The sequence below is a fragment of the Vicugna pacos genome, chromosome X (assembly GCF_048564905.1).
Source record: "Vicugna pacos chromosome X, VicPac4, whole genome shotgun sequence".
Taxonomy (NCBI): Eukaryota; Metazoa; Chordata; class Mammalia; order Artiodactyla; family Camelidae; genus Vicugna; species Vicugna pacos.
The window spans coordinates 785675-802358 of record NC_133023.1 but is presented as its reverse complement, the minus strand read 5'-3'; the positions used below and the strand labels follow the sequence as shown (position 1 = coordinate 802358).

The 16684-nt window shown below is 56.3% G+C and overlaps 1 protein-coding gene across 1 annotated transcript in view; it reads left to right on the top strand.

Moving 5' to 3' along the window:
• The window catches only part of P2RY8 (P2Y receptor family member 8), a 44309-nt gene extending 30161 nt beyond the window's left edge, over positions 1-14148 (top strand). Inside the window, exon 2 of the mRNA XM_072955907.1 lies at positions 12983-14148. Coding sequence (XP_072812008.1) covers positions 13018-14100 — 1083 coding nt within the window. The 5' untranslated portion in view covers positions 12983-13017 and the 3' untranslated portion in view covers positions 14101-14148. The remainder of the gene's footprint in view (positions 1-12982) is intronic.
• Positions 14149-16684: the final 2536 nt, after the last annotated feature.

Sequence of the window (16684 nt, the reverse complement as noted above, 5' to 3'; positions counted from 1 at the left end):
AGCTTATTTATTTTATACCTAATAGCTTATACCTCTTACTCCCCTCCCCCTATGTTGCCCCTCCCCCTCCCCTCTCCCCAGCTGGCCACCCCACAGTCTTGATGGCTGTAGCTTTATAGGTAAGTCTGGAATTCAGGCAGTGTCAACCTTCCAATTTTGCTCTCCTTCAATATAGTGTTGGCTATTGTGGCCTTTTATTTATTTATTTTTTTGCATGTCCCTATAGACTTGAGAATCAGCTGGTCTACACCCACATCTTGTAAGGACGTGTACGATTGCAGGTGTCTCTGGGGTGGCTCCCATGAGCACCCTAAGCCGAGGGCTTACAGCCTCAGTGGGGAAGGCAGTCAGGTCCCACTGGGAGAGTGAGCTCAGGGATGTCTCAGAGACCGTTGCTTTACGAGAATTTGGGATTTCACCTTGTGTTTCTTGGCTCCCACCACACCATTGCTGAGCAGACCCCGAGGCTCGCCAACGAGCAGGCCCAGAGACCATCCCTGTGTGTGATGGTCCACGAGGAACAGTTACAACACAGCCCGGGCAGCAGGAAATAAAAACCGTGAAGGCCCTTGGAAAAAAAAAAGAGAGGGAAGGACCTTTTACACTTACAGGATGGAGAAGGCACTCTTGGGTAAGGTGTAACATACAAAAGACGCAACGGGCAAGATCTTGTGACCTGAAGATACAAAACGTGAGTGCAACATGAAATGGCACTGACAAAACTAAAAGGTGACCAGCAAGGGGCGAGAAGGATGGCAGCACACACACCAGAAAAAGTGACGTGACTCAGAACAGCCAGCACAGCATGAAACAAAAAGAACCAAGGCGGAGGACGGCCACTCCCTGACGTCAAGCCTTGATCAAGACAGTGTGGTTTTGGTGAAGGACGGACACCTGGGTCGATGGGACAGAATACAGAGCCCAGAAACAGACACACACAGATAGAACCAATTCCTGCTACCATCATGCTAGGAGGAGAGAGTTGAGCAGCTCCATATGGCAAAGTCATGCCCGGCGGGAAACCCCAGTGTGAGAACGTGAGAAAGATGGTCAAACTTTTGTGGCCGGCGTGACAGTGAGCGTTGACAGTTCAGTGAGAAGCCACTTCTCATGCCTCGGGTGGGAAAGATGAGCCAGGGCAAGACAGATTGTCGGCGACCACACGAGGAATGAGTCCCCTTGCCCCTTATTGCTTTTGCTGCAAGTCCAAATTGGCACAACGAACGGGAGGTGGATATTTTGTCATAGTCCCTCTGCTTCCATCTTCTGGGAGAGGCTGTAGAGAATGGGTATAATTCCTTGCTTCGATGTTTAGGGGAATTCACCAGTAAACCCATCTGGACCTGGAGCTTTCTGTTTTGGAAGGTTATTCATTTTTTTTAACATGTTTTATTGATTTATAATCATTTTACAATGTTGTGTCAAATTCCAGTGTTCAGCACAATTTTTCAGGAAGGTTATTCATGACTGGTTTCATGTCTTTAATACACATGGACCTATTCAAACGGTGTGCGTTTTAGCAGGTTATGTTGAGGAAGGGATCCATTTCATTTAGGTCACAGCATTTGTGGGCACAGACTTGTTTATTGTAATCCATCATCATCCTTTTACTATCCATGGGATCTGTAGTGACGTCCCCTCTTTGATTCCTTTCTTTTTTAACATTAATTCTTTTTTTTTTAATTGAAGTACAGTCAGTTGCAATGTGTCCATCTCTGCTGCACAGCACAATGTCCCAGTCATGCATACACATACATAGTTTAATTTTCATAATCTTTCCCATTAAAGTTTATTACAGGACATTGAATGTAGTTCCATGTGTTTTACAGAAGAAATTTCATTTTTTAATATATTTGGATATGCAGTGGCTAACATTTGCAAATCTCAAACTCCCTAATTTATCCCTTCCCACCCCCTTCCCTCTTTCATTTCTGATATTAGTCATTTGTGCCTTCTCTCTTTTTTTCTTAGCTAGCCTGTCCAGAGCTTTATCAATTTTACTGACCTCTTCAAAGAACAAGCTTTTGATTTCATTTTTCTCTTTCTGTGATTTCCTGCTTTCAATGTCATTGATTCTTACCCTCACTTTTATTATTTACTTTCTTCTGCTGACTTTAGATTTACATGGCTCTTCTTTTTTTTTTTTTATTGAAGTAGGGTCAGTTGACAATATTGTCTCCATTTCTGGTGCACAGCATCATGGTTCAGTCTTACATACACATACATATATTCCTTTTCAGATTCTTTTCCATTGTACGTTGCTACAAGCTATTGAATATAGTTCCCTGTGCTGTACAGTAGGACCTTGCTGTTTATCTATTTTATATACAGTAGTGTGTATCTGATGATCCCAAACTCCAAAGTTATCCCTGCCTTTCTTTCCCCTTTGGTAACTATAAGTTACCATAAGCCTCTACTTCGTCTTGGGGTGAGGGAATTCGGGAAGCTGCAGAGAAGTCTCAGCTTTGACCCTGGTCTTGTTGGGATGGGTTGGGGTCCAGCAGGGGACAGACCAGCAGAAAACCAAAGGGAGCCCTGTTTGGGGGAAGGCACAGGGGTGAGGCCTCTGGTACTTCTTCAAAGGGGCCTTCATATCCTCAGCCACCTCCCTGTTCCTCCACTTTTCCAGCTCCTGCCCTCCTGATCAAGCTTCTCTCTCGTTCTAGAATCTCTGCGGTCTCTCTAGTTGTTGAGATCTCTGTGCCCAAAAGACAGAGAAGGAGCGCTAGAGAGAGATAATCTATAGATGATAATAGATGATTCACACATAGATAGATACATGACAGATAGATTTGTAGATAAATCCTAGATAGATAGATAGATGATAGATTCATAGATTCGTAGATTCATAGATTCATAGATAGATGACAGATGTACAGATAGATTTATTTGTAGATAGAAAGAGATAGATAGATAGATAGACAGACAGATGATATGATGGATGGATGAATGGATGGGTAGATAGATAGATGATAGATAGATACTAAGTCTCTCATGTTAGACAGAGTTTCTCAGCCTCACACAACTGACATGGGGCTGGGTGGCTCTCTGATAGGGGGCGTCCTGCGCACTGTGGGGTGTGGAGCTGCGTCTCTGGTCTCCACCCACCACATGCCAGTAGCTCCCCCTTCCCAGTGTGACAACCAGAAACGTCCCCAGGCCTTGCTGAGAGTCCCCTGGCAGGGATGACACAGCTGCCTGGCTGAGAACCCCTGGGCTAGGTCCACTCACTGTCACACGCTCTGGTACCTCTCCTATGTCCAGATGAGCTGTCAATCGAGACTCTTGCTCAAACAAGCTTGAGTGTGTGCGTGATGACATGAGATGTCATAAAACGCAACCTAGTGCAGTCGGTTGGCCCACAGCTGAAATCTCCTTGAGGTCAGTGTGGATCTGCCTCCAGACAGACCCCTGTACCCCTCTCCCCACCAGCTCTGGAAGGGGTGCTGTGTCTGGGACCCCCAGGGCTGTGGGTTTCAGGAGTAAGAGGCTCCGGGGAGACACCTCGCCCACTGTGGGCAGGAGACCTGGGCAGGAGAACTTGAAGCCTTTCTTCAGTCCCGGGGTGGACGGGGTTTCCACTCACCAGGGCTTCTGCAACGCTGGGCACCCTCTGAGTACGTCGGCCAACAAAGGGGGTCGCACGAGTCCATGTTACCCGTGAAATGCGGTTTTCCCATCTTTAACTGTGTCCTTCCTGCTCCAAGTCACCGCTGAGGCTGTGGCCGCGTCCTCCTCCCTTTCTGCTCCCCTGCGACCTCGCCCTTCCATGTTTATCTTTGCTTGGGGGAGGGCCTTCCCTCTGTTTTATTTTGCAGAATCATGGCGTTCACTTTCCGGAGTCTATCAGCTAAATCTTCTTCTTTTCCCTTGTGCATTCGTTCCCGGGGCTGCTGTGGCCCTTGACTTGGGGGGCTGGAACCACACAGATTCAGTCTCCGTCTGTTCTGGAGACCAGAAGTCTGAGATCAAGGCGTCTGCAGGGCTGGGTGCTTCCGGAGGCTCCAGGGGAGCACCTGTCCCGGGCCCCTTGCCCACCTTCTGCTGTTTGTGGGGGGTCCTTGGATTACGGAGGTATCACCTCCGTCTGTGCCTCCCTCCCCACACGGCGTCTTCCTGTATGCACCTGTGTGCATCCGAATGCTCCCTTTTCATGAGGTCCCCACTCATACTGGACTCAGGTCCCACCCTGCTTGCGCAGGACCTCATCTTAATGTCACTAATCACATCTACAAAGCCCCTACTTGTAACTTAGGTCACATGCTGAGGTCTGGGGAGTTAGGATTTCAACATACAGATTTGGTTGGGGGCAGGCACGGTTCAGCCCATGACAACCACACAGTTTCCGGTGTCTTTTGAGAGGTCCCCTTGGTCGACCAGAAAACTCAAGGCAGCTTCTGCTGCTGAGCAGGACCGCAAGCATCGGCCGTGTCCTGGGGTCGTGGGCAGGAAGGGGGTCTCCCACATGGGGCTGGTGGTGCGGACGCACAGCCTCCCCCCGCGCCCCGACTCTCCCGGGAATGGTTAGTGCTTCTGGGCGCCATGGTCAGGTTCCCAAGAAGCCTTGCGTTGCCTGGACTCCTGCAGGGTGGGCAGCCGGGGAGGTCTTCTCTGCAAGGAAGTGTCTGGCGGGGACTGTCTTACACCACGAGCTTCTCCCCAGAAGCACTGAGAGTCCAAACAGCTCTGAGGAAGGTTCTCCTTGACGCCTGCCGTTCAACGGAACCAATGGGGCCCGCAAAAGGCAAACCCACATCCTGGCCCCGAGGTCCTGTGAATGTGATTTGTTTGGAAAGGGGCTTCTCTGCAGGTGGGATGACGTGAAGGACCTGGGAGGAGGTCTTCCTGGAGGAGGTGGCCCTGCATCCAAGGACACTGACCTCAGAAGAGACAGAAGAGGAGAGACACAGACACAGAGGAGACGCCACGTGGAGATGGAGGCAGAGACGGGAGGGAGGCGGCCACCAGCCCAGGGATGGACGCCCGGAGCCCCCAGAAGCTGGAAGAGGCAGGAGGACCCTCCCCTGGAGCCTCCAGAGGGAGCGCGGCCCTGGGACACCTTGGCCTCGGGCATCTGGTCTCCAGGATGGGGGGAGGATGAATCTGTGTTGTTTTGAACCACCCAGTTTGGGGTCACTTGTCAAAACTGCCCAGGACACCCCCCTCCCCAGTCACTGATGCACTTAATTCTTATGGTCACACCCCAGTTTACACCCCGGCGTCACCATCATTGGGTCACTTGGAACCGTGGCAAGCCTCGGAGGAGGAGTCAATAATCCCCACGTGACAGACGAGGACACTGAGGTCTGAGTGGGGGCCGCACGCCCTGTGTTTTCCCAGCACTTCCTGCGCTGGGCACGTGCAAGTTTATTTTAGCTCGGTTGCATCATGGTGAGTCCTGGGTGCGGTCTCTAGGGAGGGAGTGGCCCTGGGTGTGAGAGGAATGGCCCGTGTGTGTCTGAGCAAGACTGAATATTCTGCTTAGTCCAAGGCACCGTCCGCGTGGAGCGTCCGACATCACCGGCTCTCTGGAGCGGCGGTGGTCCTGGAAAGCTTTGGGGGTGTCTGAGTCTCCCGGAGCTGACCTCACAAAGCACCACAACGTGGGTGGAACCAAGACTCATGCAGCCCAGAAGGGAGGCCAGGCCACACTGCCTGGGGTGGGGTCAGGACCTTCTTTTCCCCACTGTGAACTCAGCTCTGGGCTCTCAGGAAACACGGGCTGTTATTATGCAAAAAACGCAGCAGGGATCCCTGAAGAGCACTCACCCGTCTGACTCACAGGTGCTGTTGACTGTTTACCTTGTCACCTCCCCACTTGAGTAAGACGCACCTCAACATTTACAGAAGGACCAGCGTCTCAGCATCTCAGCATCGCACAGCTTCAGATGGGGAGTGGTCCCGGGCCGGGCGTAAGTGATAAGTGGTTTGATTCATGACAGCGAAAAGGTGGGAAAAACCCACATGTCCATGGATGGATGGATAAACAGAATCGGGTCCATGCACACGGGGGAATATTACTCAGCCAGGAAAAGGAGTGAAGCTCTGACACAGGCAACAGCATGGGTGGACCCTGAACACAGGATGCTCTGTGAGAGAAGCAGACACAGAAGGACATACAGGGTGTGATTCCATTTACAGGAAACGCCCAGAACAGGCAAATCCACAGACACAGAAAGTGGGTTCGTGGTGCCAGGGGTTGGGGGACGGGGAGGGGAGTGGCTGCTCACGGGAACAGCTTTTCTTCAGGGATACCGAAAATCTTCCAGAAATAGATATGATGAATGGAACACTTGGAGAACATGCACCTTGCATCGTAGGATATATGAATTTTAATGTAATTTTTAAACGTGTGTCCACGCGGGCTGGGGAGGCGGTAGAGCATGGGCTGACAGCCGTGGTGTGCAGGAATTCTTTTAAAGACGTCGGAATCTTTTAGATTCCAGGATCGCGCGATGGGGGTGCTTTGGGGGTGGTTGCATATCTGCAAATAGATGAAAAACCACTGAAGTGTCCACGTTCCATGGTGAAGGGGGGGCTTTATGATGTGAGAATTATATGCCAGTAAAGTTGTTAAGAAGCAAGCTGGGCCGGGCGGGCGGGGGCGGGGCACACAGCAGCCCCGACAGGTGAGGAGCGGGGACCGGCTCTCAGATCTGCCCGCCGAGCACGCAGTTCCTTGCACAACAAAATGATGCAGCCTGCCAGCCGCCTGTCTTTTGCAAGAGCCACCTCTGCTCACCCAGCGCCTGGCAGAGCGTCGGGTGACCACCAGCGACCGTTTTTCGCTGGTTTCATAAAATTTCCATCCCGCCGTGCCTCCCCCCACCGCCCACCCCGCCCCGCTCCGGGTCCAAACCGCAAGCGCCTTGGGTTTCAGAGAAGCCGGTCGGCGTCTGTTAGAGAGGTCTTTATTAATCACCCGAGCTGCTCGGCAAGCCGACAGGCGCCGCCGTCCTGGGGGACCAGACACCACGAGGCTGCAGGTGGCAGGGTGCAGGGGGCGGGGCCGGGGCCGGGCCGGGGCACAGGTGAAAGCAGCCGGCGGGGGCGCCACAGTGGGCGGGAGCAAGTTCAAGGCTGCAGGGAGAGGCTGCCGGTGTGGGGGGGAGGTGCTCCCACCACCCACATGGGCTTTCGGCAACCCCTGCTACCTTCCCCTCTCCGGGCGGCCATGTGTTATGCAAATTTGCACCGTTTTGAAGTGCCCACCTGGAGGTTACCACAGCACATCCCCGTGCATTTGTAGCTGTTTGAGCAGAAATGCGAACAATGTTTCCCCAGATCCTGCCCTGGAATTCCAAATTCCTCTGCACCTCCATCCCATCCGAGGGAGATGCGTTTTCTGCCTCCAGGGCTGTCTACCCCTCCCTCATCTCAGACAACTTCCCCCCAGCCCTCGCCTCCGTGGACACCCGGCAGCCTCCCGCCCCGTCGCTCCCTGTGCCCTGTAACTTACTGGCAGCTCTCCGGCCCGTGGGTGTGAAGACGTACCTGCAGCCACGGCCTGAGGCCATCAGCATAATGGCTATCGTGGTCAGCCAGGGCCGGGCAGGGGGGCACCCATGGGGACCCCAACAAGGACATGTCCCTTTTGCTGCTGAAGCCGAGGTGGGGCCGAGATGGCCCGCCGCGGGGAGCGGGGCCGGCCCACGGAAAACTGCAGGATCCGCACCTGGCCGTGCGCTTAGCGGAGTGGAAAACTTCCCACTCAAAGTGAAACTCGGGGCCATTTTTAAATGGGTTTGAGGAAGCTCTTTCTGCACATGCTGGCCACAGATGGCACGTCTCCAACGGAGGAAGAAACAGCAGGTCAGGCTTGCAATGGGCCTTGACATCCAGATAAGCTTTGAAGGCCGCGTGCCGGCCTCCCCGGCGGCCCAGGGACCACGTTTCCAGCTAACACACGTCGGGGCTGGACGCCCCCGTGACTGTTACAACCCACGCCCAGCGCACGGCCGTTGGGACGAATCAAGTTGCAGTGGGGACGGGAGCAGAGAGCACCTTGGGGGCAGAGCCCTGAGCGACATACAGCGTGGGCCCCTGGAGCCTCAGAGTCCTCGTCTATGAAACACAACGTCTGCCTCGCCAGCTGCCAGCAGGGCGGCGGGGACCGCGGAACAGCACAGGGAGTCTGACCCCCTGGTGCACGGAATCCAGGCCAGCCACTGGGACTTGTGTGGCCCGGCACCTCCGGCCGATTGTCCATGTGAGACACGCCGGCAGCCATGGCTGGAGGCCATCAATGTGCCAGCTGTCTTGGTCGCCTCGGGCTGCGCTAACGCGCAGCACCCCGGGCAGGGCAGCTTAAGCAGCATACATTTTTGTTTCTCATTTTTCGTCCTGGAGGCTGGAAGTCCGGGCTCAGGATGTCTGCAAGGCCAGATTCTGGTGCAGACTCTCTTCCCGGCTCGCAGACGGCCCCATAAGGGAGCATGGTGTGCCAGGAGGACTGTCAACTCGGCGTCACACGTGATGGTCCTGTGGGCATCTTTACGGCATCCTTGACCCCCGTCGGATGTCCCCACCCGGGTGGCTCCGGGCCAGATGGCCCAACACGGGTGCAATCTCTGAAAGTGAGGAAAAAACAGTGATTTTTCTTTCTTCAAACTTCCTCCCCTCCCTCTCTCCCTCCCTCTTTCCTTTTTTTCTCTTTCTTTCTCTCTTTCTTTCTTTCTTTCACTTTCTCTCCTTCTCTCTATTTTTTCATGCCTTAAAGCGTGAAAGCTCTTTTCCCAGCATTTAAAGAATAAGAAAGCTGATATCATCCAGGTAGATACAGGACAGATAAAATGAAGGGACAAAGCCATCGCCCAGACTCTGGAAAAAAGCAAAAGAAGTGAACAGTGAGCTGCCTTTCAATTGCATTTACATAACAAATTACCAAGAAAGTGAAACTTGGACCCCTTGTGCCCGGGAGCTGGGGTGCACACAGCCCCAGGGGTCCCTTCTTCCCCGCTGGGCACTGACACCGTCTCCCCGTGGGTCTGAGGGACCGGCGATCAGGAGAAGGGTGCGTGGTCAGCTCTGCACATGTCTCTGTGTGGGAAGCAGCAAAAACAGAAGTTCAAGAGTGCAAATCTCAAGTTCCAGCTGTGGGAGGAGACAGCTCAGAACCCACTAGAGGGGCTTGCATTTTCCAGATGGTTCCGCAGAGCGCTCAGGACAATAGACGTCGGCGGTCCCTGCACACGGCGGTGCCTCCCACTGGGTCCACACCGAGCTTTATCAGCAACGGGAAAACCGAACCCAGCTGCGAAAGAGTAGGCGGCTCTCCAGCCCTCATTCACAGCGGGGAAGCTCCGTTTGTGGCATGCCTCACTGCCTGGAACAGACGGGGAGCTCCAAGCCTGCTCTTCAGAGTTCACAGAGCCCTTGGGGACCCGCCCAGGGTCCCCGGGGGAGCCTCGCAGCAGAGCCTGGAGTCTGACCCCCGTCTCTGGACCCCTGGGCTGGGCACCTGTCCCTGTGTCGGGCTCCAACACGCAGGGTCCCTCCTGCAAATATGCACATAGCTGAGATGTGGGAAGATGCTGTGGACCAGGTCAGAAAGGTGTCATTCTTGCATGATGACTTTCCTTGAGGAGTTAAGGTTGCTGGCCTCCAGGAGCAGTCCCGTCCCCCTGTGCCCTGCGTCCATCTGCCTTCATGTGGGTGCTCCAAGGGGCAGAAGCTAACACAGGGTTAACCACCCCGGAGTTTCAACAGAGAAAACCCCATGGGACAGCGAACGGGAGGCAGTCGGTGGGGGGCAGGTGGGGAGACCATCCAACCTCAGTGTGAGTGAAGGAGGGAGAAGGCGGATGGGGAGGTGCCCAGGCTGCAGCGAGGGCCCCAGAAGGCTCTGCAAGGGGCGGGGGGTCCCGGGGCCCAAGGCACCATCGGAGGAGTCCATGACCCCCGGGAAGCAGCAACACCTTCTGCCCTGGCAGGGGGCACCCGGCGGGGGCAGCCTCAGGCCAACGCAGGCGGGAGGACGGAGTTCAGGGGGACACTCCCTGGGGGAGGCTGGCGAGTGGCAGGCGTGGCTGTCCCACTGTCTGTCAAAGTGAGAGTCGGCATGAAAGTAATGAACACCTAGTAATGGCCCCCACCTCCCGCCCCAGGAGGCCCCCGGAGCCATCGGCACTGCGCCATCAGAAACCAAAGGGCGGAGAGCTGTAATTTTGTATATATACACAGACATATACTCAGCTGCACACATGTGTACGTGTGCACACGTACTGTTGCATGCATATATGCACACAGCCATCCTATAGCGTATATATATGTATGTATATACGCACACACACATACATACAGCATATATGTACCCTATTGTGTGTGTATATATATTATTTTTGCATAACTACATACACATAAGTTGTATACACATACATGCGCAGTTGAATATACGTGTACACACATACATGCAAACACATGTGCATATATTTGCACATATACATGTACACAAATGTGAAATATGACATATAAAAAGAAATTTATTTCAAGGAAGTGGCTCACACGGTTGTGGGGCTGGTGAGTCTGCAATCTGCAGGGCCAGCGGGCAGGTGGGAGACCCAGGTGGGAGCTGACGCTGCCATCTGGAGGCAGAGTTCCTTCTTCTCTGGGAAACCTCAGTGTTTGTGCTTAAGACCGTCACCTGATTGGACGAGGCCCACCATCATAGGCAGCATATTGTCTTTACTTCATGTCAGCTGCTTGTGGACTTCAGTCAAACATACCAAAAAAAATGTGCAAAGGCAGACAGCAATTTCCTAGCCCGACAAAGACACCTCAGGGGAAGCTGCCAGAGGTTCCGGGGGAACCCCCGCTCCGTGGGCACTCTTAGCCATTCTCCAGTGAGCCTGAAACTGCTCCAAAATAAAGGTTCAAGTCAAAGTCAGAACCTTAAACCTGGCGTAGAAATAAGATGAGGAAACTCTCTGTCTCTGTCTCTCTTTCCTCTCTCTCTCTCTCTCGAAAATCTCTTTCCCTTTCTTTCTCTTTTTCTTTCTGACTGTGGCAAAGTTCACCCGACATAAAATTACCCCTTTCAAAGCGTGCAGTTTACCAGCACTTGGCATCTGCGCCGTCTCTGCCTAGTTTCCGAACACTTTCATCTCTGTGGGGCTGATGAAAACGTTTTGAAGATCACTCCCACTTGGGTTTCTCCATCTGCCCGTCTCGGCGAACCCACCAGAAATTATCAAAAGGTACAACCGAGTATTAAAGCCCTCTGTTTATTTTGTTTGTTTAATATTTAATTTATTTTGTTTAGTTTTTTTTTTTTTTTGCGGGGGAGGTAATTAGGTTTATTTATTTTTAGAGGCAGCACTGGGGATTGAACCCAGAATCTCGTGTGTGATAAACATGCACGCTTACACTGAGCTAGACCCTCCCCTGCTAAAGCCTGATTTTTAAAATCTCTACTGACCACACAGGGATGGACCCCGGGCAGGCAGAGCCCAGGACAGACACGCTCACTCCTCCTCTGCCTGGACCTCCAGCCGGGCCCGCGCCGGGCAGCAGCAGCTCACAGACAGGGCACAGGTGGGGCCCGATCTGGGCCACCAAACAGGGGGAACGAAAGGCTCGGACAAACCTGTGAGCCAACTAAATACCCCTAATAGTTGTGTTCTGAAGTTCCCAGAGTTTGCAGTTTCCCCCATTCGAATAATATACATTCAGCCTGCATCCTTCCTCTGCCACTGAACTGCCCACACCCTGTGCGGGCACAGCTCTGGGATCTAATTCAGGAGTCAAGGAAAGGACAAAGATGTCACATGGCCACAGCAACGGTGACACCTGTCCGCTGTTCTGTCTTCCGCGTGGTTTGCAGCAGGACGGGCGGCCGGTCCTGGGAAGTACCGCGGAGTCTTGCTTCCTGTATTCTGTGCACTTCCCAGGAGGCTGGGAGGGCGCTGGGGTTTCAAAACCACGCCAGGGACGTGTGTGTCATTGTCCGGTGGGGACGTTGTGTCTCGAAGCAAGGACTTGAGGTGACCGACCGACACTGTTCCCTCCAACCACAGGTGCTTGAAACCTCCCAGGGGAGGCACCTGTGCGGCCTTTGGTGGAGGAGCAGATGACTCACTGCACGGTCTTGGGGAGCCGCCAGGACCCCCCTGTCAGGGCTGGGGCCAAGCAGATGATCTGCTCACGTTTGGAGGTTGGGGACTTGACCCCAGCCCACCTGCAACCCCCTTTCTGGTCTGCACGTCCTGCTGAGGCTATGGATACTGTTATAATAGGGGATCCAAATCCGTCACAGAAAAGCCCACTGCGGGGGAGGCAGGAGGGAGGGAGGAGTCAGGGAAGGTGTCTCAGGGACGCCAACATCCCCTCTCTGCCCCAAATAAGCAGCTCCCCATGGGTGTTCTGGGAATGGGGCCCCGGATGTGGAAGGGAGCAGAGCTGGGCTATTGGTGGGGGGTGAGGTGTTACAGACAGAAGCAATCAAAGTGCTGGGACCCCGATGCCAGTGGCACAGCACCCCCGTGTGGCTGAGGTGGCCGCCAGAGACACCCAGCACAGCCCCAAAGTCTTGGGATCCTGACTTAAACACCACGTGTGCCGGTGAGGAAACCAGGGCTCAGCGAAGCTACTTTGCAGCTTGGAAAGAGGGTCAGTCCCTTTGGTTCCTTTGTAACCTTGGACCTCTGTCACACTCCCCTCCATCCTCATGGCCCCAGTATTGAAGCTTGTGCACCGGGCATTGCAGCACACTCCCTGGGCTTCCAAGTGAAGTCCAGGGTAGAAGGGCAGGTGTCCGAACCTCCATCCTGGGTCGGGACCCTGGGCAGACTCTGGTGGGTATTTTAAAATTGTTGCTTCTGCTTCTGTGTGTGATGGGGGCCTTCAGGATTTAGCATCTATGGGGCTGGGATACGGGGGAGGGAGTGAAGAGGGAACAGGAGGGAGGGAAGCCAGGGCGCAGGCCACCCCCTCTCGGAGTGGGTTCCACCCCTCTCACCCCCGGTGCCACCCCTTTGCCTTGCAGCTCAGCCCCCCGGAACCCCCGGCACCAGCGCCAAGATGGACATGAACATGACGCGTCCGGACAACGCCACCCTCCTGATGCTGCGGGACCCGGCCATCGCGGTGGTCCTGCCCGTGGTGTACTCGCTGGTGGCGCTGGTCAGCATCCCAGGGAACCTGTTCTCCCTGTGGGTGCTGTGCCGGCACATCGGCCCCAAGACGCCGTCGGTCATCTTCATGATCAACCTGAGCGTCACGGACCTGATGCTGGCCAGCGTGCTCCCGTTCCAGATCTACTACCACTGCAACGGCAACCACTGGGTGTTCGGGGAGCTGCTGTGCAACGTGGTGACCGTGGCCTTCTACGCCAACATGTACTCCTCTATCCTCACCATGACCTGCATCAGCGTGGACCGCTTCCTGGGCGTCGTCTACCCGCTGGCCTCCGTGGCCTGGCGCCGCCGACGCTACGCCGTGGCCGCCTGCGCCGGCACGTGGCTGCTGCTGCTGGCCGCCCTGTCCCCGCTGGCCCGCACCGACCTGACGTACACGGTGCACGCGCTCGGCATCGTCACCTGCTTTGACGTGCTCAAGTCCACCATGCTGCCCAGTGTGGCCACGTGGGCCGTCTTCCTCTTCACGCTGTTCATCGTGCTCTTCCTCATCCCCTTCGTGGTCACCGTGGCCTGCTACACGGCCACCATCCTCACGCTGCTGCGGACGCCCGAGCACCCGGAGGGCCAGGGCCAGAGGCGGCGTGCTGTGGGGCTGGCCGCCGTGGTGCTGCTGGCCTTCGTCACCTGCTTCGCGCCCAACAACTTCGTGCTGCTCGTGCACATGGTCAGCCGCCTGTTCCTGGGCCACAGCTACTACCACGTGTACAAGCTCACGCTCTGCCTGAGCTGCCTGAACAACTGCCTGGACCCCTTTGTCTACTACTTCGCCTCCCACGAGTTCCAGCTGCGGCTGCGGGACTACCTGGGCTACGGGCCGCTGCCCGCCGACAGCCTGGACACCGCACGCCGGGACAGCCTCTTCTCCGCGCGGACGCTGTCAGCGCGCTCCGTGGCCAGTGCCCACGCCGACGGGCCCGAGGCGGCCGGCCGGCCGTGCTTCCAGAGGCAGGAGAGCGTGTTCTGAGCCAGGCGCCTCTGGGGCAGCGGGCAGATGGCGGTGGACCGCATCCTCCCCTCCATCCTCCCCTCCATCCCCCCTCCATCCCCCCTCCATCCCCCGTCCATTCTCCCCTCCATCCTCCCCTCCATCCCCCTCCATCCTCCCCTCCATCCTCCCTCCATCCCCCTCCATCCTCCCCTCCATCCACCCTCCATCCTCCCCTCCATCCTCCCGTCCATCCTCCCCTCCATCCACCCTCCATCCTCCCCTCCATCCTCCCCTCCATCCCCCCTCCATCCTCCCCTCCATCCTCCCTCCATCCCCCTCCATCCTCCCGTCCATCCTCCCCTCCATCCCCCTCCATCCTCCCCTCCATCCTCCCTCCATCCCCCTCCATCCTCCCATCCATCCTCCCCTCCATCCACCCTCCATCCTCCCCTCCATCGTCTGTCCTCCCCTCCATCCTCCCCGCCATCCCCCCTCTATCCTCTCCTCCATCCCCCTGTCAACCCTCCCCTCCATCCCCCTGTCCATCCCCTCCTCTATCCTCCCCTCCATCCTTCCTTCCTTCCAGCCCTCCTCCCTCCCTTCCTCCACTGCCGTCGCACAGGCTGCCCCCACTTTGTGGTCGAGTGGGTGACTGGCCAGCCCAGCTATGTCCCCCTGGGGTCCTCAACATCCCACTAGCCTGGCTGCCTGCCCACTCCCTGTGCTGGGATGTGAGGGTTCTTCTGCTCCCCAGCCTCGTGGAGCCCCCCGACCTCGTGGTCAATTCAGCCTTGATCTCTCTGGGAGCTGGGATTCAGCCAGATGACCTTGGACAGGCACCTTCGGCCCCCACCATCCTCCCGGGGCTCACAGGTCCCCCCCGACATCACCTGGTCCCCCCAAGAGCCAAGCAAACACGGGGGCTTCCAAAGCACTCGGTCACTCTGGGCCGTGGAGGGTCAGGTTCTACCTAAGTGTCCACAAGTGGGAACCCCCAGAGGGAAGGAGATTGGGCCAGGAGGTGCGGATCAGGCCACCCTGACCGAGGGCCTCTGGGTGAGTGAGACATTGCTAAGGACAATGAGTGTTGAGGCTCCCTGACATGTTTGGGGTACAGCTTGCCTTGGGGCCCCCTCCGGCCTGTCCTCTGGCTCCCCATCCCAGCTGAGAGCCCCAGGCCATGGCAAGTCCTCCTGGGCTCTGGGGCTGCTGCTGGGGTCGGAACTGGCCTGGCCGGTGGGATCCTTTGGGGACCAGGCACTGACCACACAGGCCACAGGAGGGCCCGCTGGCCTGGTCAGCACCCGGATGCAGCTGTGCAGCCCCTGTATGTGGGCTGCTTTGGGAAGAGGAGGGGCCGAGCCCCCAGGGCATTCTTGGGAGGCACCTTCTTGGCAGGCCGGGATTTGCCTGAAACAACGTTTCGGGAACTTTGTACGTCACAAGGAGACACACAGAATTGGGTTCAGGGCTCCCTTGGAAGCAAAAACAGCCCTGCAGCATCTAAGATGAGACCTGGGAGGGGCCAGCAGGTGGGGTCTCTGGGACCTCCAGCTGGAGTAGCCGTGGGGCAGGAGCCCCCCCACCGTGGGTCAGAAATGATGGCGGAGATCAGGAGCTGATGTTCTGGGAACGCCTGGCCCGCCATCACTGCTTTGGAAGAACGAAGACACGTGCACTGGGGTGAACCGTGTGCCCCCAGAATCCATGTCCACCCACAACCTCACAGTGTGACCTACGGCATCAGCGTGGCCCTGCATCCAAGGACAGTGACCTCAGAAGAGAGAGAAGAGACAGAAGAGACGGAGACGCCACGTGGACACGGAGGCAGAGACGGGAGGGGGTCAGCCACCAGCCCAGGGACGCCTGGAGCCCCCAGAAGCTGGAAGGGGCAGGAGGGACCCTCCCCTGGAGCCTCCAGAGGGAGCATGGCCATGGGACACCTTGACCTCAGATGTCTGGTCTCCAGGACCAGGGGAGGATGGGTGCCTGTGGTCTTAAGCCCCTAGTTTGGGGTCATTTGTTACAGCTGCCCCAGGACACAGGCACTGAAATTCTGAGGCCGTGACTCTGGCCCCTGGCTGGGTGATTGCAGGCAGCCTTGTGCCCAATGCCGGCTCCGGGCGGGGCCGGGAGGGGGCAGTGCTTTGTGGATCCAACCCTTTGGCTTAGAGGAGCAGCCTAGGGGTCCCCTCTGTCCCCCTCCACATGTTTGCAGGGAGGCGAGAGACACCCTCCAGAGCCTTCGGAGAGATGGCTGGACATGCCCCTAAGAAAAGATCCCAGCCCCTCAGGCCAGGAACAGGAAGAAAGCTGGTGTTCGGGACCTCGATCGTCCACGGAGGGTGTGCCATGCCCCGCTCTTCCCGACTGTTCCAAAGCCGAACCCTAGAAAGCCAAGCTGAGTTGGCAGCAGCCCGGGGGTGGAAACCCTGAGCCGTTGAGCCGCCCGCACCCACGCTCCGGGCGTGGGCCTCCGGCGTCTGATGCTACAAAGCTGTGAAAAACCTCAAACCACCCTCACGGAGCGTTTCTCTGCTGCAGCGAGAAGAAGTGTTGCTGCCTGGATTGAGCGGGAGCCGGCCTCATGCGCAACAGCCTCCCCCGGCGGGTGTCACGT